Source organism: Staurois parvus, unplaced genomic scaffold (assembly GCF_062004578.1).
Source record: "Staurois parvus isolate SC_StPar_1 unplaced genomic scaffold, SC_StPar_1.0 ptg000029l, whole genome shotgun sequence".
NCBI classification, from domain to species: Eukaryota; Metazoa; Chordata; class Amphibia; order Anura; family Ranidae; genus Staurois; species Staurois parvus.
This window is the reverse complement of record NW_028317825.1, coordinates 4,227,237-4,254,750: the sequence shown is the minus strand read 5'-3', so window position 1 is coordinate 4,254,750 and position 27,514 is coordinate 4,227,237. Positions and strand designations below refer to the sequence as shown.

At 44.7% G+C, this 27,514-nt stretch overlaps 1 protein-coding gene across 3 annotated transcripts in view; it reads right to left on the bottom strand.

The window, feature by feature from the left end:
* Window positions 1-27,514, bottom strand: part of STX1A (syntaxin 1A) — a 206,861-nt gene that overhangs the window by 22,715 nt on the left and 156,632 nt on the right. For all 3 annotated transcript variants that reach the window (XM_089657314.1, XM_089657322.1, XM_089657306.1), the window contains exons 4-6: window positions 14,883-14,957; window positions 9,568-9,641; window positions 6,637-6,745 (exon numbers count right to left, since the gene is read on the bottom strand). In XM_089657314.1, the coding sequence (XP_089513440.1) occupies window positions 6,637-6,745; window positions 9,568-9,641; window positions 14,883-14,957 (258 nt within the window). The remainder of the gene's footprint in view (window positions 1-6,636; window positions 6,746-9,567; window positions 9,642-14,882; window positions 14,958-27,514) is intronic.

Genomic DNA, 27,514 nt, shown 5'->3' with positions numbered 1-27,514 from the left:
GGTGCTCCCAGCAATCAGAGACTCAACCTTTCAGCCAGCTAACACCTGGAACTGATGATACTGGTGTATTTAAGGGATGGCCAGACTTGCAGACTCTGCCTTGGTGTTGTGTTTGTCCTGGGCCCTGTATCTGTCCTGCATCCTGTTTCTGTTCCTTTGCTGACCCTGCCTGATCTGAACCGCTGCTGACTTCTCCTGCTCTGATCCCGGCTCGCTCCTGACCATCCCTCTGCCTGACCCTCTGTACCACGCTGCTTGCTACCTGTTCTGATCCCTGGCTTGTGACCCTGACCATCCCTCTGCCTGACCCTCTGTACTACGCTGCTAGCTACCTGCTGAACCTGGCCTGTGACCCTGACCCATCTCCGCTTGCTCCCCCTGTACCTACCTGCCCTATTGATATTGACCCGGCCTGCCTGACGACGCTTGCTTGTATGTACTGTTATCTGTGGGTGGTTGGTTTGGTTTGTTTGCACTGTATTATGTTTTAGTATTGCACTGCGTTTATGTTTGTATGGTTAGTGTTAATAAATTATATTGTTTATCACATATCTGAAGTCTGCGTTTCCCTGTGTCAGTCACACACCTCTGGTCATACCTGGGAGCCCTGACATTACACCAAGGCCAATCCTGACCAGAAGTGGCTGCACAGGGAAGCCATCTTGGCTTGTTGCTGGGAAGGATGGATCTGGATGAGGTTGAGTATTTATCTCTGCTAGTGTTTGATGACAGGGAGTATGCTTATCAAACTCTGAAGGAGTATCCCCGGGATGAACTGCTAGAATGTATACGGCTCGCTCATGTTCTAGTAGATCAGGGCACAGATTTCTCTATGGTGCAGCCATTGATTAAGGTTTGTGTTGAGTTGGTTTCATCTGGTTCCCCCGAATGCAGGGATGAATTTTTGCCACCATTTAGTGCAGACCAGGTAGAGTCCCTGGTATGGTTATTAGAGGATGATGTGGGTTACTTTCTGGAGCGTTATTCCACATGTTCACCACAGACACTAAGAGATTGTATAAACGCAGTGCAGTCTTTGGTCAGACAGGCTTTGTGTAAGCTCAGCTTTGTTCAACCCATACTGCAGACATGGACAGACTTGTTGCACCCAGCCTCAGTCAGCTTACAAAGACCCAGTCCTGCTTCTAATCTATTTCCTCAAAGCTCTACTCCTGTATTCCCACCAGCTCCTCCAGTTACAGCCCAGTATACTTGGCTATCTACCGCATGTCAGTACCCTGTTCCCACTCGCTGCACCTATCCTGCCTTTAACCCTGTAAAAAAGCCCTCTGTAGCAACTGCTCCCTCTCCTGTTCCATCCTCCAGCTCTTCTCTGTCTCCAGCTGCTCCATTCGTTTGCAGACCTGCGTTTACTTGCAGTGCTCCAGTAGTTAAAACCAGAAAAAAGCAAAAATTCTTTCCAACTAATACAGTCCTGCCAGTATCCAAACCGGTGAACCTGCCTTCCGTGGTTCAGCCTGAAGCCTCTACTCAGCCTGAATCCTCTACTCGGCCTGATGCCTGTACTCGGCCTGATGCCTGTACGCGGCCTGATGCCTGTACGCGGCCTGATGCCTGTACGCGGCCTGATGCCTGTACGCGGCCTGATGCCTCTACTCGGCCTGAAGCCTCTACTCGGCCTGATGCCTCTACTCGGCCTGATGCCTCTACTCGGCCTGGAGCCTCTACTCGGCCTGGAGCCTCTACTCGGCCTGAAGCCTCTACTCAGCCGGACGCCGGCATTCAGCCTGATGCCTCTACCCAGCATGATGAACTGATCCAGCCTGACGATCCTATTAGGCCAGTTGACTCGATGCCCGCTGTTGATCCAGATGATCCGGTACCTGATCCGGTGCCCGCTATCGTGCCAATTGACTCAGAGCCCGCTGTCGTACCTGGTGACTCAGTGCCCACTGCCTTGCCAGATGATGCGGTGCCCGCTGGCGAGCCAAATGACCTGATGCCTGGTGACCCAGGGCCCGCTGTCATACCTGGTGACCCGATGCCCGCTGTCGAGCCAGACGATCCAATGCCTGGTGACCCGGTGCCCACTGTCGTGCCTGTTGACTCGGAGCCCACTGCCTTGCCAGATGACGCGGTGCCCGCTGTCGAGCCAAATGACCTGATGCCTGGTGACCCGATGCCCGCTGTCCAGCCAGACGATCCAATGTCTGACCCAGTGCCAGCGGTCATGCCAGTTGACTCGGAGCCCACTGTCGTGCCTGGTGACTCGGTGCCCGCCGCTTCGCCTGGGGGCCCGAGACCTGTCGCTCCGCCTGGGGGTCCGGCGCCCGCCGTTCCGCCTGGGGGTCCGGCGCCCGCAGCCCCGCCTGGGGGCCCGAGACCTGTCGCTCCGCCTGAGGGCCCAAGACCTGTCGCTCCGCCTGGGGGTCCGGCGCCCGCCGCTCCGCCTGAGGGCCCGAGACCTGTCGCTCCGCCTGGGGGTCCGGCGCCCGCCGCTCCGCCTGAGGGCCCGAGACCTGTCGCTCCGCCTGGGGGTCCGGCGCCCGCCGCTCGGCCTGAGGGCCCGAGACCTGTCGCTCCACCTGGGGGTCCGGCGCCCGCCGCTCCGCCTGAGGGCCCGAGACCTGTCGCTCCACCTGGGGGTCCGGCGCCCGCCGCTCCGCCTGAGGGCCCGAGACCTGTCGCTCCACCTGGGGGTCCGGCGCCCGCCGCTCCGCCTGGGGGCCCGATGCCTGTCGCCCCGTCTGGGGGCCCGATGCCTGTCGCCCCTCCGCCTGGGGGCCCGATGCCTGTCGCCCCTCCGCCTGGGGGCCCGATGCCTGTCGCCCCTCCGCCTGGGGGCCCGATGCCTGTCGCCCCTCCGCCTGGGGGCCCGATGCCTGTCGCCCCCCCGCCTGGGGGCCCGATGCCTGTCGCCCCCCCGCCTGGGGGCCCGATGCCTGTCGCCCCCCCCACCTGGGAACCCGATGCCTGTCGCCCCGCCCGGGGGCCCGGTGCCTGTCGCCCCGCCCGGGGGCCCGGTGCCTGCCGCTCCGCCCGGGGGCCCGGTGCCTGCCGCTCCGCCCGGGGGCCCGGTGCCTGCCGCTCCGCCCGGGGGCCCGGTGCCTGCCGCTCCGCCTGGTGGCCCGCTGCCTGCTGCTTCGCCTGGTAATCCGATGTGCCTCTGCCCGGAGTCCTGCCCGATGTGCCTCTGCCCGGAGTCCTGCCCGATGTGCCTCTGCCCGGCGTCCTGCCCGGTGTGCCTCTGCCCGGTGTGCCTCTGCCCGATGTGCCTCTGCCCGGTGTGCCAGTCTTTGATATCCCGCCAGTCACCAGACCCGGGCGGGGGAACATTTTGCCCAGCTAGGACTGTTTGGAGCGTCCTGAGGCCGCTCCTTGAGCCCCCCCTCAAGGTACTGTCAGGAATGGAGTGGCCAGCAATGGTGGGACTCACCTGCCTTTTGATCTGCAGTACCAGGGCTGGCCAGCGGGTGCTCCCAGCAATCAGAGACTCAACCTTTCAGCCAGCTAACACCTGGAACTGATGATACTGGTGTATTTAAGGGATGGCCAGACTTGCAGACTCTGCCTTGGTGTTGTGTTTGTCCTGGGCCCTGTATCTGTCCTGCATCCTGTTTCTGTTCCTTTGCTGACCCTGCCTGATCTGAACCGCTGCTGACTTCTCCTGCTCTGATCCCGGCTCGCTCCTGACCATCCCTCTGCCTGACCCTCTGTACCATGCTGCTTGCTACCTGTTCTGATCCCTGGCTTGTGACCCTGACCATCCCTCTGCCTGACCCTCTGTACTACGCTGCTAGCTACCTGCTGAACCTGGCCTGTGACCCCGACCCATCTCCGCTTGCTCCCCCTGTACCTACCTGCCCTATTGATATTGACCCGGCCTGCCTGACAACGCTTGCTTGTATGTACTGTTATCTGTGGGTGGTTGGTTTGGTTTGTTTGCACTGTATTATGTTTTAGTATTGCACTGCGTTTATGTTTGTATGGTTAGTGTTAATAAATTATATTGTTTATCACATATCTGAAGTCTGCGTTTCCCTGCGTCAGTCACACACCTCTGGTCATACCTGGGAGCCCTGACACTCTGCCCACTTTTAGGTGATCTCTGAAAACCTCTCTCTTCAGGGAAGCTTATCCTGTCTTCAGCTAATAATGGAATCTTCTAATCAGTTCATCCCCCACAGTTATTACCTTTTGTACCACCAGTCCCTCTTAGAGTGTAAGCTCCCAGGATCAGGCCCTCCTAACCCTCTTGTATTGAACAGTATTGTTGCTGTATTGTCTCCCTTTATATTGTAAAGCACTGAGCAAACTGTTGGCACTATATAAATCCTGTATAATAATAATAATCAGCAACAATCATTAGCACCATGCAAGCCTTTGCCTACAGGGTGATATACCTATTAGTGCTCCAGCTCCATGATGTTCTATGGCATTAACAGGATATTGCTCATTCCAGATATAAATAATACACTAGCCCTGCAAACCTTAGTACAACCTCTGGCAGAACTCAAGGGCATAATCAGTCCAAGGGGACAGGCCTCCTTCTCCTCCTCCGTCAGGCGCCTAGCACACTGTCACATTAGATATGTGCTCTGGCAGGAGTGATGTCTCCTTTGTTGGAAACCCATCACCATTTTCTCTGACTGATGTTTTCCAGGGACATTACAGGGCTTTAAATAATAAAGAGCAGTTGGGTGTTATAACAGCCAATAAGTTAAAGGCTTGTCATTGTTTAATGGAAATCTATACTCTGTTTCATTTTAGATATGTCTGTGTGAATGTGTTCACCTTAAAGAAAATCTATGGCCTGTTATAAATGGTTTCAGTTAAAGCTGACCTCCAGGCAAATAGCTAAATGCATAGATGAAATAAATACATGGGAGTTGTTTTACCTGACAACAAAGCTGTACCCCTGTCCATCCAGTCCTGAGATTTACACTGCCCTACCACACAGCATAGCCAGTCTGCAGATCTGATCTTTATCTGCTGCAGTTGAGCCAAAACTGAAGCACAGATAAGTTATTTAGGATTACCTTTCATGTAATGGTGAGGCGGTGGGTACAATGTAATTTTTTCCACTTTTGTCTTAAATCCCTATTTCCTTCCCATTCTATAATTTTTTCAAAACATTTTGTATCAACCATGTATTTCTATTATTTTTACCTGTAAGAGTGTATAATTGTAAAAAGACCAAAATATTTCACGGGGGGGGGGGGGGGGGGGGCGGACTCCACCTATGATCTGCTTGCACAGCAGGGAATCTGTCTGCTGATCCCTGGATGACAGGTCTGTGTCTGCTCCGTTTATGCAGAGCAGACATGGACACAGTGTGCTCTCCTCTATGGGCGGTCGGATGTAAATAAACCATCTGTCAGTTTACACCCAACTGCCATCCGATCCACTGAATGGAAGGGGAACTTCTCTGTACTTTCTCTGTACTCTATAATATTCTTGCCAGGTGTTTTTTTTCTACATGTTTACGTACTTATAGAGCTTCCCAGGTCCAAAATTAATAATGAGCAGATATAAGTTCAGCCCTCTACAACAGTGTCAATTTCTCATATGGCCCCTTGGGAAAATTAATTGCCCACATCTGCTATAGGCATATTGCGTGTAACTAAAGATCATTATACATAACTTCTAGGTCACAAAAAAATTTAACTCAGGCAAAACATATCTGAGTTTCCATGGACTGCCAAGGGTTATTGCAAATCATTGCAATTTACACCATTTAATTAAATGAAATCTACTGTGTATTAAACCTTTTGTCATTTACATAGCTCTGCAAATGGTTTTAACTAGCACAACAATTCTATGAAAATAGGATGAAAGGATAAGTACTCTGAGAATTATCCTGCATTGAAACAGAAATTAAAGTCATAATTAAAAAAAGAACAAAAAAAAGTATATACATGTTTGGCTCTAGATGTTCCTTTACATATAACATGTAAAAATGAACATATAAAAAATATTTAGGATGACCGTACACTATACAACCTAAGGTCGGCCATACATGGGTTGATTTCCAAACAATTTTTTGTTTGAAAATCGGACCTAAAAATAATCGACCGATGTTTGCTCTGTTAGTGGGGCAATGGCACTGGCCTATTTTCGTGGTTCCTTCCCATTTCATTTATCAGGCATGTTGGAAAATTTGTTAAAAAAACAACCAATTTTCAAAATCATTAGTGGCACCATCGTATTACAGAACGAACAATGTTTTCGAAAAGCTTTCCGAATTCGACCCATGTATGGCCTACTTAAGAGTATAAGGTGAAGAGCAGGCAACTACAGATAAAAGTACTTTATTCATTGGCCTAACAATATGGAGATTTCCTAAATTATTATGTAAATATAAGAATAGTATTCAAATAAGAGTAATATTTAAAACATTCATTAATTACAGCATTTTCCTACAAATAATTGTTACATTGGTACTTCTCAAAAAATTATATTTAGAGATTGGTATTTCTCCTCTACACCTTCACGTTAATGGTGAAAAAAGTAGACTGCGTTTATTCCTGTGAAAAAAATGTCAGCATTACATTGGTCATAAGTCTGAGCGCTTTCACATTCCATCACCATACATCTTCACTTTGTAGGTTCTGTATGACAAGCTGGATAAATGATCTTGTGGGACAATGGAAGAGTCAGAGAACTACAACTTACTGATTTCTAGCTGTCTCTGGATGCGGCCTTTGCAACGCTCACGATAATCTGACTGCGTAGCATTATATTCCGACATCACTTCTACAAACTTACGAGACAGTGTAGAATGCTGGAAAGACAAAAAGCAATCATAATCAATTTAGTAAAGATAGAAGCTTTGCCAGGTATGGTGGCCAAATAGTGGCTGGAAATAGGTGGATGGCAATTTTGATCCATCAATGGGCAGGTTGGCTGTACTGAAGTCATTCTATCAATTGGCTTCAGTACAACCAGCCTGCCTTTTTTTTTTTTAGTAAAATTACTGCCACCAGCTATTGCCAGCAGCAGCAGCAGCAATCATTGTATCCTGACGGAAGGGAAACCTCCCACTGGTTCAGTGTTGATGGGGGAATCAAGTGATTTTCTTTCCTTCAATCCGTGGTTGAAGGAAAGAATACTGAATTGTGTAGTCTTCATGCACACCGGACGTTTTGATAATGCTGGTAACGTTAGCTGTTTAAAGTCACGTTAAAAAACGTGAGTTTTTCAGCTTTTTTTAGCGTTTTTGCATTAGCGCTTAGACGCGATTAGCAGCGTTTTCCCGCATTTTTTGTTTTTTAGCATTTTTTACCCCCCCCAAAATTCTTTAGGGTCAAAAAAAATCTAAAAACGCTGATTTGCAATGTTTTACCACGTTTTTCAGCGTTAGAGTGTTATTACAGCTAAAAAACTCTTCTAGAAACCCGCTAGTTCTGGGGTTTTTCCCCAGCCAAAAAATGCTGATTACAGTCTATGTGTGCATGGACACATAGGATAACATGCTGGGAAGTTTACTAGCTGTAGAAAAAAACCACAAAAGCCAAAAACAGCCGCTGTAAAAACGTCAAGTGTGCTTGAGGACTTAATGTATGGCCTGCCTTTGCTCAAGTAGATATGAAGTCCATATTTAATTTAATTCATAAAAAACCAACATGTTTCTGGGGTTCAAAGGTTCCCCATTCAGTGGTACTGTTGAATGAATTATATACTGGACTGATAAAATTGGAGGGATCCTGAGGGGCAATTAGTATAACCGGTCTACATGTTGATAATACTTTGGATATTTTTTATGGCAACTGTGTGAAAAAGCCCAACATCCTGCCTCCCACAGTAGTAGTGCGCATGAGCAAAGGTACCTTACAAGAAAAAAGTGGTGCGTGTAAGATACTGCAGGGGAGATTTAGCCTAGGTTCAGACTATTGTGGGCCGTGTGGTCTGCAATTGCTCAGGCACGATAGCCCATTCATGTGAATGGGTTGCTGTGCCCATATTTCCCACATGAAAAAGGTGCTTGCACCTTTTAAGAAACACGGCGGCAGGGAAAACGCATGGTCTTTTTGACCATGAGATTACCATGTGATTTCCCTGCATTTCCCACATCCGCAAATGCACTGTGGGATGAGATGCGTGGGGGTGTCAGTCAGAATGAATGGTAGCCCCATGTGTCTCGTAAGACCAGCGCGATTTGGTTGCGGGTGTGGGAACTGGTGCCATTCCTGCATCCGCAACCAGCCCGCAGACTGCGGGCAAATGTGAACCTAGCCTTACTAAAACCGGTACACTAAGAATCTGGTGTAGCTGTGCATGGTAGCCAATCAGCTTCTAACTTTAGCTGGATCAATTAAGCTTTGACAATAAAACCTGGAAGCGCATTGGTTTATATGTAGAGCTGCACCAGATTTTGCATTGTATGCGTATCAGTACCATATTTTTTCCTATGGCCAACCTTTGCAATGCAACCTGAAATGCAAAAAAAAAAAATCAAGTCAAATGCATATAAAACAAATGATAATTTAAAGAACAAGAGTTTATGGGTCCTAATTTACAGCAAGCACAATACATGTCACATGTCAATGTTAAGGCATGGTTCACACCGCTGCAACCCCAAAGTTGTGCAACTTGCTTGCGATTTGCTCACAATTTCCTTGTGACTTTTGTGATTTAACATTCCAGTCTTTGATACTCAAGTCACACCAAAGTCGCAGAAAAGTAGTGCAGAACCTTTTTGTCACTGTGACTTGAGTCTCATTGATAAAGATGGCAACCATTGAAATGAATGTGTTTTGACTTATGTGCCTTTATGTGTCACAAGTCGCATGATAAGTCACAGTAGTGTGAACTGGAGCTAAAGCTGTTATGTGCTAACAGTGTAAAAACGTACGCAGCATGGCGATAATACCAATGCTCTACTACAGAATAAATAAGGAGCAGGGTCCTCTGTTTCCTCTTGTACCAAATTGTATTGTAACTGTAATTATTATTACTACAGGTACCTTCTATAGTGCCGTCAATTTACAAAGCGCTTTATATATATATATATATATATATATATATATAGCGCTGCGTAAATTGACGCTATAGAAGGCACCTGCAGTAGTAATAATAATAATTATATATATAGTACATTCACATCAGTCCCTAACCCTCAAGGGACGTACAATCTAAGGTCCCGAACTCACATTCATACATATACGGGCCAATATGGGTAGGATCCAATAAACCTACCAGCATGTCTTTGGAGTGTGGGAGGAAACCAGAGTACCCGGAGGAAACCCATGCAGGAACAGGGAGAACATGCAAACTCCAGGCAGGTGGTGCCGTGGTTGGAATTCAAACCAATGTCCCTAGTACTGCAAGGCGGAAGTGCTAACCATTTAGCCACTGTGTTGCCCCTGTAATGTCTACCTTCATTTTGTGAAGCACTGCGCAAACTGTTGGCACTATATAAATCATGTATAATAATAATAATATGAAGAGTTTTACATTTAGATCAACCTTATGAAAAAGCACCACCAAGTTCCTTGTCACTCCCGTATAGCAGACATGCACGGCAAGGTCACAACAGATGGTAGTTAGCAGATAAATCATCCAAACTTACAAGTGGGATTTTCTGACACAGCCCTGGCCTAATACCTGCGTCTTCCTGATGCGCAAATCAGCGGAGGAACGGTTCATGGCTTCCTCTTGTTCGATACTTTGTTCAATATCTGGCAGAGAGGACAGAAGGTTCTAGTTTAGACAGGAATTTCATGTCGTTTAGAAGGAAGTCTGCAATAATAGCTGTCTCTAATGTCATTTTATTATAAAATATGGATCTTCTGGACCTTCAGTAGAGAACAATTGTCATCCATTCTCAAGAAAATGACCCATCAGGATGATGAAATTTATTAATACTTTCTTCCTTCCTTCTCACCCTGTCCACCTCATCATTGCCAACAGTATAACATCCCTGGCCAAGTCCGGACAGCGTTTACAGCCCTTAGGTCCCATAAGTCTAACTATGCGCATGAGCCAGTTGCTGCCATGTAATGGCCATAGTCAGCACATGGCATCCAGGACTGCCATAAAGGTCTAAGATCAGTATGTATGCATGGGAGGCAGGAATCCCAAGGCCCAATTATACCTCTCTGACGCGGAAGTTCCCACAACACATGTAAGGTGCATTAGCATGCTGCAGTGCTATTCACTGTCAATGGCATCCTAATGCACCACTAACGCACATGTATTGCAGGGCAACAACATCCGGAAATGCCCTTGACACGCTGTAATGTTGGGCATCAGAAAAAAAATTGTGCATGTCCAATTTTTTTTTGTCCATTCTTGTGCAAAATGTAACAGTTGTCACTGGAACAAAAAGGCAAATATTCGTTTCCATGACAACCGTATAAGAAAGGACTTCCCTTCGCTTTGGAATGATTTATTCTAATATCCAATTGTGTCACAGTGACAGGAAATGAAGGGAAATCTTCCCAATGGGACACAGACTAAAACAAAACAAAAAAAACCAAACAACTAACGGGGTGGGAACTATTTCCTACTCTAAGTCCTCATGCACACTGGACATTTTTACAACTGCTATTTTTGGCTTTTGACATTTTTTCTACAGCCAGTAAACTCCCCAGCATGTTATCCTGTGTGTCCATGCACACATAGACTGTAATCAACATTATTTAGTTATTTAGCTGTAAAAATGCTTGTCATGTTTCACATGACTGTCATATGCCTTTAAGTGTTCTTGTATTTTGTCTCTGCTCCTCCCTTTCCTTTGGTTTAGTTCATGCTGTATAGATAGCCCCACCTTTTTATTCTTTTTCCCAGTAATGCATTACAGTTTCTAGCCTTATGTCTTATTGAAGCAGATCACATTATGATCTTTTGACCTATCCGATGTTCATTGTTGTAAGATTCTCTCAGTTTATGGAATAAACTTCACAAGATCTACAAGGTGTCATCTGGATCGAGTCACTGCCTGCGTTATTCAACTAAGATTGGAGTTATCGCTATCTCATTACAACTGTAAGTTACAGAGATCACACTTTCAATGCTTAGACTGGAGAGACAGAACAACGCTCTAATGCTACAAAAATGTGGCAACATGTGATAAAATGCCGCAAACCGGCATTTTTGGACGTTCTTTTAACCAAAAAACAATAAATTATTTTGTTGTTAAAAAAACTGCTAAAAAATGCCAAAAAACCGGGAAAACGCCACTAAACGCTAATGCAAAAACGGTAAAAAAGCTGAAAAACTCACGTTTTAACGTGACTTTACACAGCTAACGTTACCAGCGTTATCAAAACGTCCAGTGTGCATGAGGACTAAAAGTTTTTCTTTAGATATAGTTTATCCTCTTATTCACTGCAGTGAAATGGCTCAAACCACTTAAAAATTCATAATCAAAAATCTTCACCATTCTCATCTCTACCAGAAAAGTCAGCCCTTCCTTGCTACAAACCGTAATTTTCTACTAAGCCACTCTACTCCTCCCTCACCTAACACCAATCATTTTAATTACTGCACCTTTTTCTGCAGCAGAGAGAAATATCACTAGTATCCTAGCAGTAAGGATTTCCTAAAATACCTTACAGAAGGTAAAATAAGTATTGAACATGTCACCATTTTTCTCAGAAAATATATTTCTAAAGGTGCTATTGACATAAAATTTTCACTACATGTTTGAAACAACCCTTGCAATCCATAAAGAAACCAAAACAATTAAGTTCAGAAATTAAGTTATGTGTAATAAAATGGAATGACACAGGGAAAAAAGTATTGAACACATGAAGAAAGGGAGGCACAAAAAGGCATGGAAAGACAGCAGCTGAAATCTATCAGTAATTAGAAAGCAATCCTGCCCCTTGTCAGTGCAAATTAATATCAGCTGGTTCAGTCAGCAAAGAGCTCTCTCAAGACCTTCCCAACCTTATTCTTGCAAAACATACTGATGGCATTTTGTTTCTAAACTCCTGAATGTTCCAGTGAGCACTGCTGGGGCCATAATCCAGAAGTGGAAAGAACATCATTCAACATAAACTGGCCACAACCAGGTGTTCCTCGCAAGATTTCTGACAGAAGACTGAAAAGAATTATGAGAAGAGTTGTCCAAGAGGCAAGGACCATTTGTGGAGAGCTTCAGAAAGACCTAAAATTAGCAGGTATAATGGTTTCAATGTAAACAATAAGTAATGCACTCAACCGCCATGGCCTGTATGCACGCTCACCATGCAAGACTCCATTGTTGAAGAAAAAGCATGTTGAAGCTTGTTTAAAGTTTGCTGCACAATATGTAGACAGGTCTGTGAAATACTGGAAGAATATTGTCTGGTCAGATGAGACCAAAATGGAACTCTTTGGATGCCTAATACACACCATGTATGGAGGGCAAATTGTACTGCACATCACCCCAAAAACATCATACCAACAGTGAAATTTGGCGGTGGGAGCATAATGGTGTGGGGCTGTTTTTCAGTATATGGTACTGGCAAACTTCATATCATTGAAGGAAAGATGAATGGAAAAATGTACTAAGACATTCTTGAGAAAAATCTGCTGCCATCTGCCAGGATGATGAAGATGAAATGAAGTTGGACATTTCAGCAAGGCAATGATCCCAAACACGAAGGCAAGGAAACTCTCAGTTTTTTCAAAGAAAGAAAATAAAGCTGCTAGAATGGCCCAGCCAATCACCTGACTTGAATCCATTAGGAAATCTATGGAAAGAACTAAAGATCAGAGTTCATAGAAGAGGCCCCCAGAACCTTCAAGATTTGAAGACTGCGTGTGCAAGAATGGGCCAAAATCACACCTGAGCAATGCATGCGACTAGTTTCTCCATACTGGAGGCGTCTTGAAGCTGTCATTACCAACAAAGGATTTTGTGCAACGTATTAAATAAATTTCAGTTAGCGTGTTCAATACTTTTCCCTGTGTCATTCCAGTTTATTACACATAACTTAACTTCTGATTTTATTTGTTTTGGTTTCTTTGTATGTATGTATGTCTTGCATGGTTTGTTACCGACATTTGGTGAACATTTCATGCAAATAGCACCTTTAGAAATATATTTACCGAGAAAAATGGTGATGTGTTCAGTACTTATTTTACCAGCTGTACCTAAAGCCAAAACTTTTTTTTGTAGTTTTGGATGTTGTGGTGAGGCATTAGAACCCCTGCCAGGTTTTATCACCCGTGGATCAGTGTGCAAGCAGTTCAATAGTTGTTAATCCTTTTACAGGCACTAATATGGGTGGGTGCAAAAGCGCAGTGTATGTGTTGTTTAATAAACTGACCTTCCTTTCCTCTTCCAGCTGGAATCGCTCTCCAGACTGCTAGAAAGGTCCCAGGTGAAGTGCACATGGTATCACTCTGCCTGGGACAGGAGTCGGCGCCACAGAGGAAGTACCGGTCTCTCTGCGGCCAGCTGCTTCCTCTGCTGCTGGCGCCGGCTTGAAGCACTTCAATGCTCTGGGATGGTGGGTCAACAAGCCAAGATGGCGATCAACTGGTTGCTGACCCCAGGCCTGTGCTTCCCTGGTTTGAGGTCGAGGGCCACATAAGAGGGCTCCACTGGCCATAGGTTGGGCACCCCTGACCTAAACATTTCTTACCTTAAGGCAAGGCATGCATTAAGGTACAAAAATGTCATGGCTTCACTAGCACTTAAGGCGGGCTGTTGAAATCAATAGGCTTCCGAAGCACCAAAACATCCCAAAAGACTGACACGCCATAACATTTCTGCACAATATGGTATGTTGCAGGGATATATGGGCATTGAGGTGCTAGTCAAAATGAATGGCAACTCAATGTTTCAATGCATGCAGCACAATTGCTGCAAACTGCGCTAACGTGCATGTTAACATATGTGTTCCTGCAATGCATAGATGTACATCAGTCCTTGATATTAATACACTGCTCAAAAAAATTAAAGGAACACTGTTTAATCAGAGTATAGCAGCAAGTCAATTCAACTCCTGGGATATTGATCTGGTCAATTAAGTAGCAGAGGGAGTTGTTAATCAGTTTCAGCTGCTTTGGTGTTAATGAAGTTAACAACAGGTGCACTAGAAGGGCCACAATGAGACGACCCCCAAAACAGGAATGGTTTTACAGGTGGAGGCCACTGACATTTTTGTACCTACTCATCTTTTATGACTGTTTTTCACCCATTGTCAGACCCTAAACTTGTGCAGTTGGTCTTGGATTCCTCCTGGTGCATGACAATGTGGTGAGAGTATGCAGGCAGTTCCTGAAGGATGAAGGAATTGATACCATTGAATGGCCCTGACACTCGCCTGACCTAAATCCAATAGAACACCTCTGGGATATCATGTTTCAGTCCATCCGCAGCCGCCAGGTTGTACCTTAGACTGTCCAGGAGCTCAGTGATGTACTGGGCCAGATCTGGGAGGAAATACCCCAGGACACCATCCGTCATCTCCATTAGGAGCATGCTCCGACATTGTCAGGCATGCATACAAGCACATGGGGGACCATACAAACTACTGAGGACCATTTTGAGTTGCTGCAATGAAATTTCAGTAAAATGGACTAGCCTGCAGCATCATTTTTTCACTTTGATTTTCGGGGGGGGGGGGGGGCCTTTGAATTCAGTCCTCTGTAGGTTGATAATTTTCCTTTCTATCAGACAATGGGGCATCCTTACGTTCCTAACACATTACCCAGTCCATATCAGTATAGATATCCAGCATAATATTTTTCCCCATTGAGATCTGATGTGTTTTCAAAGTGTTCCTTTAATTTTTTTGAGCAGTGTAGTATGTTTTCAATATTAGAATTCAAACAGTAGGAATAAAAAAGTAATAGTTTTTTTGCTGATCCCTAACCACAGTGGTGTACATGAGGCTACACTGCAGAAATCAGTACTTCTCGCGCTTGTAGATCTTGTACATGTGAGAACAAAGGTGGACAGAGAAGTGGCGATCACTCACTTTTCAGCTTGGAGCGAACCTTGTTGGCTGTCTTTTTGATGTCCGACATCAACTCTTCCAATTCTGCCTTGGTTTCTGTGGAGAGAAGCAGCAGGCTGAGAACAAGTGATGACAAGCAGCAGCTGTCCCATTATATACAGGAAGCAATAGCAGCAAGAAGCAGGGAGAGAGTGCTGAGAGACAGACACAGCAGCTCTTTTATACCTGTGCATGCTTCAAATACACCACATTAATATATGCATGAAGTATGGTACATTATAATTGTATGAATACACTATAGGATGTCATCACCTATTGCTACAAGGTAGGTCATCACTTCAGTGTTTACTCAGATTGAGACAGAGTCCTCGTGTGTCCCAAGAGCTACAGTGCCTATGTTACCCCCGTCCCGTCACCTTATCCTTAGTTTAAAGGAAAGCAAATACAAGTTTGGTCAATTTTATTCTTTATATAATACAATAATATATATTAATATATATTTTGAAAATATAATAATTTTTTAAAAATATTGCTTCCATAAATGTTGTTTCAAAAAACATGCAGGGCTTTCTAAAAAGAAAGCCCAGCACTGCTTGCATATTTGTTAAGTGTTCCTGATCAATTTAAAAACCTTACAGGTCCTTATCTGAAAAGATAAAACGAGGGTTCTGTCCCTACTCATTTATGAGATTCTAAGCTGGCTATTCATGTCTATTTACAGCATAGCAGTAAAACTGGCCATACACTATTTCTAATGTGGGTGGCCCTGACAGTACTGGGTCCTCCTGTCAAAATACAAAGTCCAAGGAGGTGAAGCTTTTTTTTATCAGACAGAAAAATATAAAAAAAAAATGTACAGCTTTATTGTAAAAAAAACCAAAAAATAAAAAATGCTGCCATAGCCTGTTAATCCACTCTGTAAGCACAGACATATGGGTGACTGCAATTTTTTAAAACAGAAACACCACTGAGAACACTTCTAGAAGCACAGGAGCAATTTCCGTACTCCCACTCCCTGCCCAATGCTGACACAAACAGAGCCTTGTATAGGGGCTTGCTACAGGTGATCTAACACAGGACTTAAAGTAGAATTCAACACCTAACTAAGCTTAAAACTGCCCCACCCCACTCGTAACACCTATGCTAACTAACCTGTGTATGTAAGATGTACATACTTACATATTTGCAGCCAGCTCCAGTCATGTAATCTGCCATGTCAGCCAGCGCAGCTGCAGGGGAGAGGAGAGAGTGCCTGAAAACAGCTAGTAAAGCCTGGAGTGGTGATGACATCCATAGACTTCAATAGCCCATCCATTGTCTGCACTCCCTCTTTTCTCCTGCAGCCACACTGGCTGACATAGGGTCACATGACCAGATCGAACAATGTGAAAATGGGTACGTATATACATCTATCTTATACAGGTTAGTTAGCATAGGTGTTATGAGGGAGGAGAGGACAATTTTAAGGCTAGTTAGGGGTAAGCTGAAATGCCACTTTAATATTTTTTCTCCCTGTGGCTTGAATAGAGCACAGCGGGAAGGAAAGTGGGGAAAATACATATAGCTGGTGGGGCCAACATTTAAGTTAACCTACTGACCCAAATTCAAATGATTTTGCCTCTTAGATATCATCTTCCTGAACCCTTTAGATATCATATTTCACTAAATCCTTCTCCCTGTGATCTGTGGATTAATGCAATCAGTCTCTACTAACGCTAATCAGCGTGTTTCCAAATCATATGACATTGCAATCACATGGCTTTGTTTGTAAACAACTGTCAGTGACAGCTCTTAACCGCTTTCCTGCCACCCTATAGCAGAAATACTGCTATAGGGTGGCAGGGCTGCACAAAATCATGTATATATACCCTACCCTCGCCTCCATTGGTGGCTTCAGCTGTCAACCACTGAGTCCCGGACAGTGATTCCCCGCCAGCACCTGGCGATCGCCAAGTATCACTGACGGGGAAGAGGTCTGTATGTAAACAATACAGATCTCTCCCCTGTCAGCTCCTGCACACTGCTTTGTATTGGTCTGCATAGCAGAGCAATACAAAGCAACGTGCTTACACAGTAAAACAGCACATAGCACATAGTTAACCCTTTGATCGCCCCAGATGTTAACCTCTTCCTGACCAGTGTCATTAGTACAGTGTCAGTGCTTTTTATGAGCACTGATCACTGTATTAGTGTCACTGGGGATGTCAGTGGCAGTTTGTCAGTCCTCCCCCCAGTGTCAGAATGCCTGCTGCAGTCCCACTATAAGTCACTGATCACTGCCATTACTAGTATAAACGGAAAAAAAAAATTCCAATATACATACCGCCATTTGTAGACGCTATAACTTTCACGTAAACCAATTAATTTACACGTATTGGGATTTTGTTTTTAGCAAAAACATGTAGCAGAATACATTTTGGCCTAAATTTATGACAAAATAAAATTTTTTACATTTTGTTTACTGGATATGCTTAATAGCAAAAAGTCAAAAATATTGTTTTTTTTCTTAAAATTGTTGGTCTTTTTTTTATATTTTTTTGTTTATAGTGCAAAAAATAAACACCACAGAGGCGATCAAACACCACCAAAAGAAAGCTCCACTTGTGGAAAAAAAAATTGAGTGCAGTGTTGCAGGACCACGCAAATCGCAAAAAATGGCCTGATCAGGAAGGGGGGGTAAATCCTCTGGGGGGTAAGTGGTTAATGTGTTTCTTTCTCTGTTCACTCTTCTTAAAAATAACAGTACAGTGTTAAAAAAATGATAAAGTTAAAACTATTTTTTCCACATTTTTTCAGCCTATAATAAGAAATGTGAGCATTTAATTAAAGAGTATCAAAATGATGTCCCTAAAAACATTCTAGAAATAGCTTAGCTAAGCAAATAAGTGTACAGTATGTAAATCGTAATGATGAACTTAATTTCTCCCTTTGGTCTGAATCTATTAAAAACATTTTGTTAAATCTGTTGCATGAATGCCAAAAATATATATTGTTTGATCCTGCCAAAAATCTTTTGGGTCAATACTTTCCTGTGCTCTCTGCCTTTTCGGACTGTTATAAGCCAGCATAAGCAACTATCCCTGTGCAGTAGAGAACAGCTCCCCCGCGTCATGAAGAATAGAGGAAATGTGTTTTGTAGTCCTGCCTTAGGGTAACATTGTTGCAGCACAGTGAGGGAGTGTTGTCACCCAAGGACAAGGAAGTGTGTTACTGGAAGAATCACCAGCTGAAAAAGAAGCACGAAAAAGAAAACTAAAGCAGCCACCACATCTAAGAAAAGGTAAGCTGCAATATTAACTGATACAATTAAGTGGTATTAAACCCCAAACCATAAATGTAGTATATTGCAGATTACCAAACATTAGATGTGGTGGGTGCATTAGTTTTCTTTTTCTAGGTTTCCAGGAATGTTTGATTCCTATCGCCCGACGCCCAGGACATGCAGTTATGGGTGCCGGGCAGGTAGTTTTTCTCTTTCTTTAGCCCTGCTGCAGGCAAGCAGCGGGCTCACCTGTCAGGTGAAGCAATCGGCGGCAGGCAGTGCAGGCCTCTCCGCGCCCCGGGCGTGAGGTTTCCCAGGCTCTGCTTGTCCATCTGCATGCCCAGCTCGCCGATGGGCAAGCTACAGAGAAGGGAGAAGAGCGGACAGGTCCACTCCCCTTCTTGTGCTGACCCAGATGTGACGGTACAATGTCAGTTCCGGGTCCCTGTTGAGCGATTGTAATACAATCCCGGGAATGAATGTAATATGGTGCAGTTGTGCACCACATTACATTCAGTGGAGCAAAGGGGAGACATGCATGAATGTCTCAAAGAGAACCTGTCACCAAAAACCATCACATAGGGGACTTTGTCCCCTATGTGATGAAAAAAAAAAACAGTGACAAAAAAGTTTTTTTTTTTTAATTGTAAAAAATTAAAGTTACACCAAACACATACCATCCCCCCAAAAAAAAATATTGAGGCCCCCACCCCCACATATACACACGTACAAATGTAAATGCACACGCTGGGGAGCCTACGCATGGAATCGTTGATTGCGATACACATGTTACATATCACCGCGCACGCTGGGATGAGAGCAATAATGCTAGCACCAGAACTCCTTTGTAGCACTAAACTGAAGACCTATAAGGAGATTTAAAGGTGTTAACCTATAGAAAATATGGGGTACTGAGGTTCATCGCCATTTCATGGGCGCACACAAATTTAAGGTTTGACAAGTTGGATATCTATTTACTCGCTGCAACCTCATCTTTTATATTTTACAAAAAAATAGGGTAATTTATTGTTTTTTTGTGCCATAAAATTAACTTACTTGTATACTAAAATTTTGCGGTAAAATCATGTGACATAAAAAATTAGAAATACCACGGTTTTATTCTCTAGGGCCTCTGCTTTCAGAAAATATATCATGTTTGGGGGTTTTGTGTAATCTTCAGGCCTAAAATTATTTTTTAAACGTGTGCAAAAAACGGCTCTGGCAGCGAAAGGGATAAAGTATAAGCCCTGACCCACCCTTTCCTGATGAGCAGCCAATCTTTGTTCATCACACTGTAAGGTCTCTCCCCTCCCTGCTAGTCCCTGGGTGCAGTGCTGGAGAAAGGCAAGGAGGGGAGGAGGAGATAAACAGTGCAATGGTAAAAATATTACACATTTAAGTCGCCATAAAGCCTCTTTTGTTTTTAAAAGCCCCCCCGACATTTCTAAAATCACCTCCGAATTAAATATGGTTTTGGTTAAAAAAAATATTTTTTTATCAGGACAAGTAGATTGGGGCCCCGATTTAGTCCCTGGACAAGTAGTTTTTAAAAAGAGCATAAGTGGAGCTCCTGGCCTGGCCCCATCCCCTTCCTGCTGCCTGGGGAATGCAGCGCTACCTCTGATGTATACGGGATGGGCTAGCTGCAGGGTCGCATCGGGGAGGGGAACAACCCATACTTATGTAGGGGTCCTGGGCGTACTGAGGGAGCAGCCCGTGTGGAGGTCACTTGCTGCATGTTCAGACCCCTGTTTCCTTCCCTGTGTTCAATGAGGGAGCTGCTGAGATCTCCCTGGCCACACCCGCTCTGTACTGTGTGCTCACATGGAGTGTGGAGCATGATGCTGCAGGGGGAGGGGGGGGGGACTGGAGATGACATAGGCGGTGTGCCTAGGACCGGACACAAGTGAGTTTACCAACCCTGTCTGAAATATATTATTTTAGAGCACACAAGTTATTTCAACCAAGTTCAAGCTTGGTGTCATGTGCTGCTCATAGTGGCTCTGTGGTCCAACAGTCTCTATGGGAGCCGTATACTGTGTGCTGGGGGCAGACTGAATCCATAGAAGTTTATACACTACTATCAACCACCAATCCTGGGCCAGTTTGCACTCAATAACCAGGGGTTTCCACCACTCCCTCACACCTCCCACGAGGAAAGTCAGGTCACCCTCTCATGCAGCACCGCTGCCTGTCCACCTTTATATCTCAATCATGCAGGTTGGGGTAAAGACAATAAAAACCGCCACAGTGTAAAACCTCTGGTTATCTCCTGTAGTATGTCCGCAGTCGCTGACCATCTCCTGTAGTACATCCGCAGTCGCTGACCATCTCCTGTAGTACATCCGCAGTCTCTGGCCATCTCCTGTAGTACATCCGCAGTCGCTGACCATCTCCTGTAGTACATCCGCAGTCTCTGACCATCTCCTGTAGTACATCCGCAGTCGCTGACCATCTCCTGTAGTACATCCGCAGTCTCTGGTTATCTCCTGTAGTACATCCGCAGTCTCTGACCATCTCCTGTAGTACATCCGCAGTCTCTGGCCATCTCCTGTAGTACGTTCGCAGTCTCTGGTTATCTCCTGTAGTACATCCGCAGTCTCTGGCCATCTCCTGTAGTACGTCCGCAGTCTCTGGCCATCTCCTGTAGTACGTCCACAGTCTCTGACCATCTCCTGTAGTACGTCCGCAGTCTCTGATCATCTCCTGTAGTACGTCCTTATTCTCTGATCATCTCCTGTAGTACGTCCGCAATCTCTGATCATCTCCTGTAGTACATCCGCAGTCTCTGATCATCTCCTGTAGTATGTCCGCAGTCTCTGATCATCTCCTGTAGTACGTCCGCAGTCTCTGGCCATCTCCTGTAGTACATCCGCAGTCTCTGATCATCTCCTGTAGTACATCCACAGTCTCTGATCATCTCCTGTTAGTACGTCCGCAGTCTCTGGCCATCTCCTGTAGTACGTCCGCAATCTCTGGTTATCTCCTGTAGTATGTCTGCAGTCTCTGGCCATCTCCTGTAGTACGTCCGCATTCTCTAATCATCTCCTGTAGTATGTGCGCAGTCTCTGATCATCTCCTGTAGTACATCCGCAATCTCTGATCATCTCCTGTAGTACGTCCGCATTCTCTAATCATCTCCTGTAGTATGTCCGCAGTCTCTGATCATCTCCTGTAGTACATCCGCAATCTCTGATCATCTCCTGTAGTACGTCTGCAGTCTCTGACCATCTCCTGTAGTACGTCCGCAATCTCTGATCACCTCCTGTAGTACATCCGCAGTCTCTGATCATCTCCTGTAGTACATCTGCAGTCTCTGATCATCTCCTGTAGTACATCTGCAGTCTCTGATCATCTTCTGTAGTACATCCACAGTCTCTGATCAGATGGGACTGAAGAAGGAGGAGGACATGGAATGGGAGAAATGGGACTGGAGAAGGAGATGTTTACATTGCTTTATGTTAATATTGTTAACGTTGTTGCTATTAATATTTGTTTTTGTAACATTATTCTACAGAAAACATTTAACAGTGTTAATTCATGAGATAATTTATGCAGGCGTGTTTAGGGGCAGAATTAGGGGTGGGGCAGTGTAGGGGTTAGGTGGGACAACTGGTGGTGAGTAACTTTTAAGACCTGGCTAGTAAACTTGAAAATTTAAGCCCTGTGCTAGCAGATTTAGATACATAAACTGAAGCCAAACTCCAGCTAACAGCAGTTACAGGAAACAGTCTTTTGGGATATAGGTTTTACATAAATAAAAGCTGATCATTGTAAGCACCCCTCCCAGTTTTGAATGGTTTGTCTCATCTCTGTAACTGATACATTTGACAAGAGCTTGTTTTTTTTCAAAAACAGACTTACTAGCAGGATCGCTAGATGAAAATAGAAAAAAAGAAAGCCTAAAAAAAAACCAAAACAAAAACCAATGCAGTCATCACATCTAAGAATTGGTATGCTGCAATATAATACATTTTGCTTTAGGGTTTAAAACCTCTTTAATGCTGCTACATGTGGTCTGAACATTTAGTTATCAATTGACCTCTGTTCATGAAAGGTTTGATAACTATCGAAGTTCTGAGACAATTGTTCTTCATGTTATATATAAACGGCCAACTAATGTGCTTTTTCTGACAGTACCCATAACCCACACACAATTGTTACACAGTAATGATTTAATACTAGGCTGAAAAGCAGAAAGAAAAATGCTATTTAGGAAATTATAGCTCAGCCATGGTAGCGCTCTTTGTTAAGATGTATGAATCATGTATTTTAAGAAATGATGCTCCATTATGTCCCAATGAAGGTAATTTTATTCATCCCGCACTCTGTTGAGCAAGTTGTCTCTGTATTACACAAGAGATGGCCACAAAACAAAATGATCACTCTGTCTGTAGAACTATTTAAACCAAAGAGAATATCAGCTGAACACAATTAATAGATGAGCAGACAATAAAAGGATATTTCCGATATGGCTGGAATCACACGCTGGCTATTTTTAGCTCTTGGGGACTCAGGTGGCTATATCTCACCAGCTTAGTTGTCTGATCTATTCCCTCTGCTATGTAGGCTCCCTCCAGCTGATTTCTTCATCATGAAAAACAAATGGATGCTCTTATATGATGACAGGGAGACCTCCCACGAATGCTGGCAGGAGACTGGGAACAATGTGCAGGGTTCTCACTACCACAACCCCCATGGGATACAACCATATATATATAGCTGCATTGTCTTATATTGATGGCTAGCTTTGCATTCACGTTTTTCTTGCTAGTTTTAATCTGATTTGAGCAGCTGCCATTGTTGCTATTTTGGATTTAGTGCAAACGCACATTGGTAGTCATCAGCTGCCTTGTAAATGCATTGTCTGGGCTTATGATGTGTTGTGGTATACCTTTTAAGACTATAAATGCATTTAAAGTATTTGTAAACCCTTACATATACCTAGTGAAGCAAGTTTCCACAGGTGATACACAGAGATGAAACAAATCCTCCTATATCAGTTGTACCTGTCTATCTGCAGACCTCTCTACACACGTTCAAAGTGCTGAATTTATAAAGTTTGCCTGAGAGTTCAGAAAAAAGGAGGTGGAGAGCTGAGGTTACACTCAGTGAGGAAAGTTCTGAATGCTGATTGGAGGTAAGAGACCCCCCCCCCCTTCCACACAACTCATAGAAACACAGATGAGCCTGTCAATCTGCTGGAGATCCTTCCCCTGTCACCATTTTTCTCTTGGTGTCAGGAAAACTTGTCAGAAGTGATTCATGCTGATAGCAGAGGAAAAAGACAAGTGCTCTTAATTGAAACAAGTACGCACTATAGAGGGATATGCTTTTGTCAGAAATGGACTCGCCAATGGTGGTGGGACTCACCTGCCGTGTGGGCTGCAGTACCAGGGCTGACCAGCGGGTGCTCTCAGCAGCCAGAAGCTCACTCCTGCAATCAGCCAACACCTGGGCTGATTGCAGAAGGTGTATTTAAGGAATGACCAGGCCTGTGGTCAGGGCCTTGGTGTATGTTTCCCATGAGCCCCTGTATCTTGTATCCTGTGTTCCTGTGCTCCTGTGCCTCTGCCTGTCTGATTTGTTGCTGACCCTGCCTGATCCTGACCTCTGCTGACTGTCTCCTGTTTAACCCGGCTTGTGACCCTGACCATTCTCTGCCTGATCCTCTGTACCGCGCTGCCCGTGAGTTACTGAACCCAGCTTGTGACCCTGACCATTCTCTGCCTGCTCCTTCGGTACCTCGCTGCCCGCACGTTGCTGACCTGGTCCGTCTGACCATGCTAACTACTCTGCCATCCATCCATCCTGCACGGATCCCTGCTCACACCTTCTGCCTCTTCACATCAGGCTTTCTACCTGCACATACCTCTGGCGGATCCCTCTACCACGAGCAAGTGTACTCAGGTGCCGCGACCTGGTTACTGTCTGCTCCAAGTCCATCCCCACCATCAGGGGCCTTGGTGAATAAGCAGACTGGGACTTAGACTCCGCTCCCTGGGGAATCCTGCCCTGAGGACCGCTACAGGTACCACCAGGTGGTCGTTACAGAACCCTACGGCCGGCCTGACCATTCCACCTCTCCAGCCCTGACTACGCCTGTGTTCCTGCACGTACTAAGATTAGTGGAAGGTTGGTTTATTCACTGTGCGTTTATATATATCTGGGTGGCTAATAATAAACTGTATTATTATACTATACCTGAAGCCTGCGTTTCCCTGTGGCAGTCCACACCTTTCTGGTCATTCCTAGATTCCTGACAGCTTTGTTGATATTTTATGTATGAGGTTTACAACCACTTTAACGTATTTTAGGAATGTTATTTACCTGGATCAATATCCTTTGTGAAGGACATCCAAAGTCCTGAGATTGGGGCTGAGCACCACCACCACCACTACAAACACCAACCAGGCTTATGGATCCTGCTGTCTCTGCCTTCTTTATAAAAAAAAGTTGACCATGCATGAGGATTTGGTGTCACACAAGCTATTTCATCTCAGTCATATATAAATCTTATGTTGTATAAGGGGAACACTTTAGGTGATTTGACATTGTTCTCTGGTGGCAACAAACTAGATTCTGCACTCACCACTGTTGGCAAGGCCTCAACCCCATCAGGTCAGCAGGGGTACCCAGGCCCAGTGCAGAATCATTCCAGCAGAGTGCCAGAGTACAAAACAGTGCAGTATCAATCTTGATTCCTTCTCCTCCCTATTGGATGCTTCAGAAAACAATAACTGAAGCATAATTGGGTGAGAATTTCCCAGGAAATGCATTATTCTGAACACTCTTGAGTATTCTCAGAACAATGGAAAAGTCACCATTTTATTTCTCTTTTCAGGGGCCGGGGGCCTACAGTCTGGGTCCCTGGCCGTGAACAGGTGACCAAGTTCCCTGAACTGTGAAAGACTGAAACAATCCCCCCCCCCCAGCCTGTGAGGATGACATCTGTTGTTATCACCTTCCATGAGGGTGGAAAAAAAAGACTTTACCATCTCGAAGGCTGAATTGGTATCCACCACCATTGCAGAGAAGCATAAGGAAGTCAAGAGATGAAGTGTGCAATTTGCAGGTGAGCAGAATGTTGTGTTGGAGGGGCCTTGAGTGGAACTCAGCGAAGGAAACAACATCAACTGAAGCAACCATAAGGCCTCTCATACAGAAATTCACAGAGGGATGTCTCTTGGATCTTAAAGCCAGAGCGCGAGACCTTAAATATAAACTCTGGGATAGGCAAAAAAAAATCACCCATTAGTATACCCCCTACACAAAACACTAAACAGTTGATAAAATTTTGAAAATCCTTACCATTTAGGGGAAAAGTCTAATTGAATTTTCATGACCTCATCCTTGTAATTCAAAAAACATCTGCTCTGCCAAGGAGGAGGTGTAACAGCAGGAATTACATCATATCCTCTCCTCTCTCTCTCTGCAGTAAAAGGAAACTACAGTTCCTATCAACCAGAGGGAATTGTAGAGAATATGGGCAGGTACAATAGGCCTGTACAAGGTGAATGTGTCTGACAGTCCCGATCCTCCCACCACTGCTTCCTGGAGAAAGAACTACAGACGGGATGTGCTAAGACCAGTGGCTGGGGGAGTAGGAGGCATAGCAGCCACTGGTCTTACAAACAGGAAACCAAAGGGAAATAACGGTTTGATTTGAAAATGAATAGGCTATTTCAGAGCAACTACTGAGTGAACCAGAAGATGGATGACATTGTCAGTGAAGGTAGGAAATCAGCAACACGGACATGTATAGATTTTTTTTGCTTGGAGTTCTACTAGTTAGAAAATATTGCGCTTACTAGAAGGCAAACTTTTGCCTGGGCTGTGTCCAGGAGGAGAGTTAGGAATTCAAGATGAAGGGAGGGCTTGACTTTTGGAAGTTTATTACGCAACTATAAGCCTGAACAATCTAGATTGGCCCTTTTCAGACAGTTGTGAGTGCTTTGGGTCATTGTCCTGCTAACCTCCAACGGAGGCCCAACTTTCTGACACTGGGCCCTACACTGCAGCACAGAATTCTTTGGTGGTCTTCAGATTTCATAATGCCATGCATTCGGTCAAGACATCCAGTGCCTGAAGCAGCAAAGCAACCCCAAAACATCAGTGAACGTCCACTATGTTTGACTGTAGGGACTGTATTCTTCTCTTTAAGGGCCTCATTTCTTTTACTGAAAACAGCAGAATGATGGGCTTTACCAAAAAACTGTAATTTTGTTTCGTCTGTCCACAGCACATTCTCCCAAAAAGATTTGGTCTTCTCAGGTAAGTTTTGCCACACTTCAATCTGGCTTTTTCATGTTTCTGTGTCAGCAGTGGGGTCCTCCTGGGTCTCCTACCATAGTGTCCCTTTTCAATAAGTTGGCGACGTATAGTGTGAGCTGAAACAATTGTACCATGTGCCTGAAGGTCAGCTTAAATTTGTCTGGAAGTTGATCGAGGTTCTTTAGCCACTATTCGAACAATCCTTTGTTGCAATCTTTGATCAATTGTTCTCTTTCGTCCACGTCTGTGGAGATTAGCTACAGTGCCGTGGTCTGTAAACTTCTTGACAATGTTGTGCACAGTGGACACAGGAACATTAAGATCTCTGGAGATGGACTTGTAACCTTTGGATTGCCCATGCTTTTCCACAATTTTTGTTCTCAAATCCTTAGATACAGTCATGGCCGAAATTGTTGGCACCCTTGATATTTTTCCTGAAAATCAAGTATTTCACACAAAAAAGGTATTGCATTAACACATGTTTTGCTATACACATGTTTATTCCCTTTGTATGTATTGGAACAAATATAAAACAGAGGCAGAAAAGCAAATATGACATAATGTCACACAAAACCCCAAAAATGGGCTGGACAAAAGTATTGGCACCCTTAACTTAATATTTGGTTGCACACCCTTTGGAAAACATAACTGAAATCAGTCGCTTCCTATAACCATCAATAAGCTTCTGACACCTCTCACCCGGAATTTTGGACCACTCTTCCTTTGCAAACAGCTCCAGGTCTCTCTTATTGGAAGGACACCTTTTCCCAACAGCAATTTTAAGATCTCTCCACAGGTGTTCAATGGGATTTAGATCTGGGCTCATTGCTGGCCACTTCAGAACTCTCCAGCGCTTCTTTGCCATCCATTTCTGAGTGCTTTTTGACGTATGTTTGGGGTCATTGTCCTGCTGGAAGACCCAGGATCTTGGACGCAAACCCAGCTTTCTGACACTGGGCCCTACAGTGCGACCCAAAATCCTTTGGTAATCCTCAGATTTCATGATGCCTTGCACACAGTCAAGGCACCCAGTGCCAGAGGCAGCAAAACAACCCCAAAACATCATTGAACCTCCACCATATTTTACCGTAGGTACTGTGTTTTGTTCTTTGTAGGC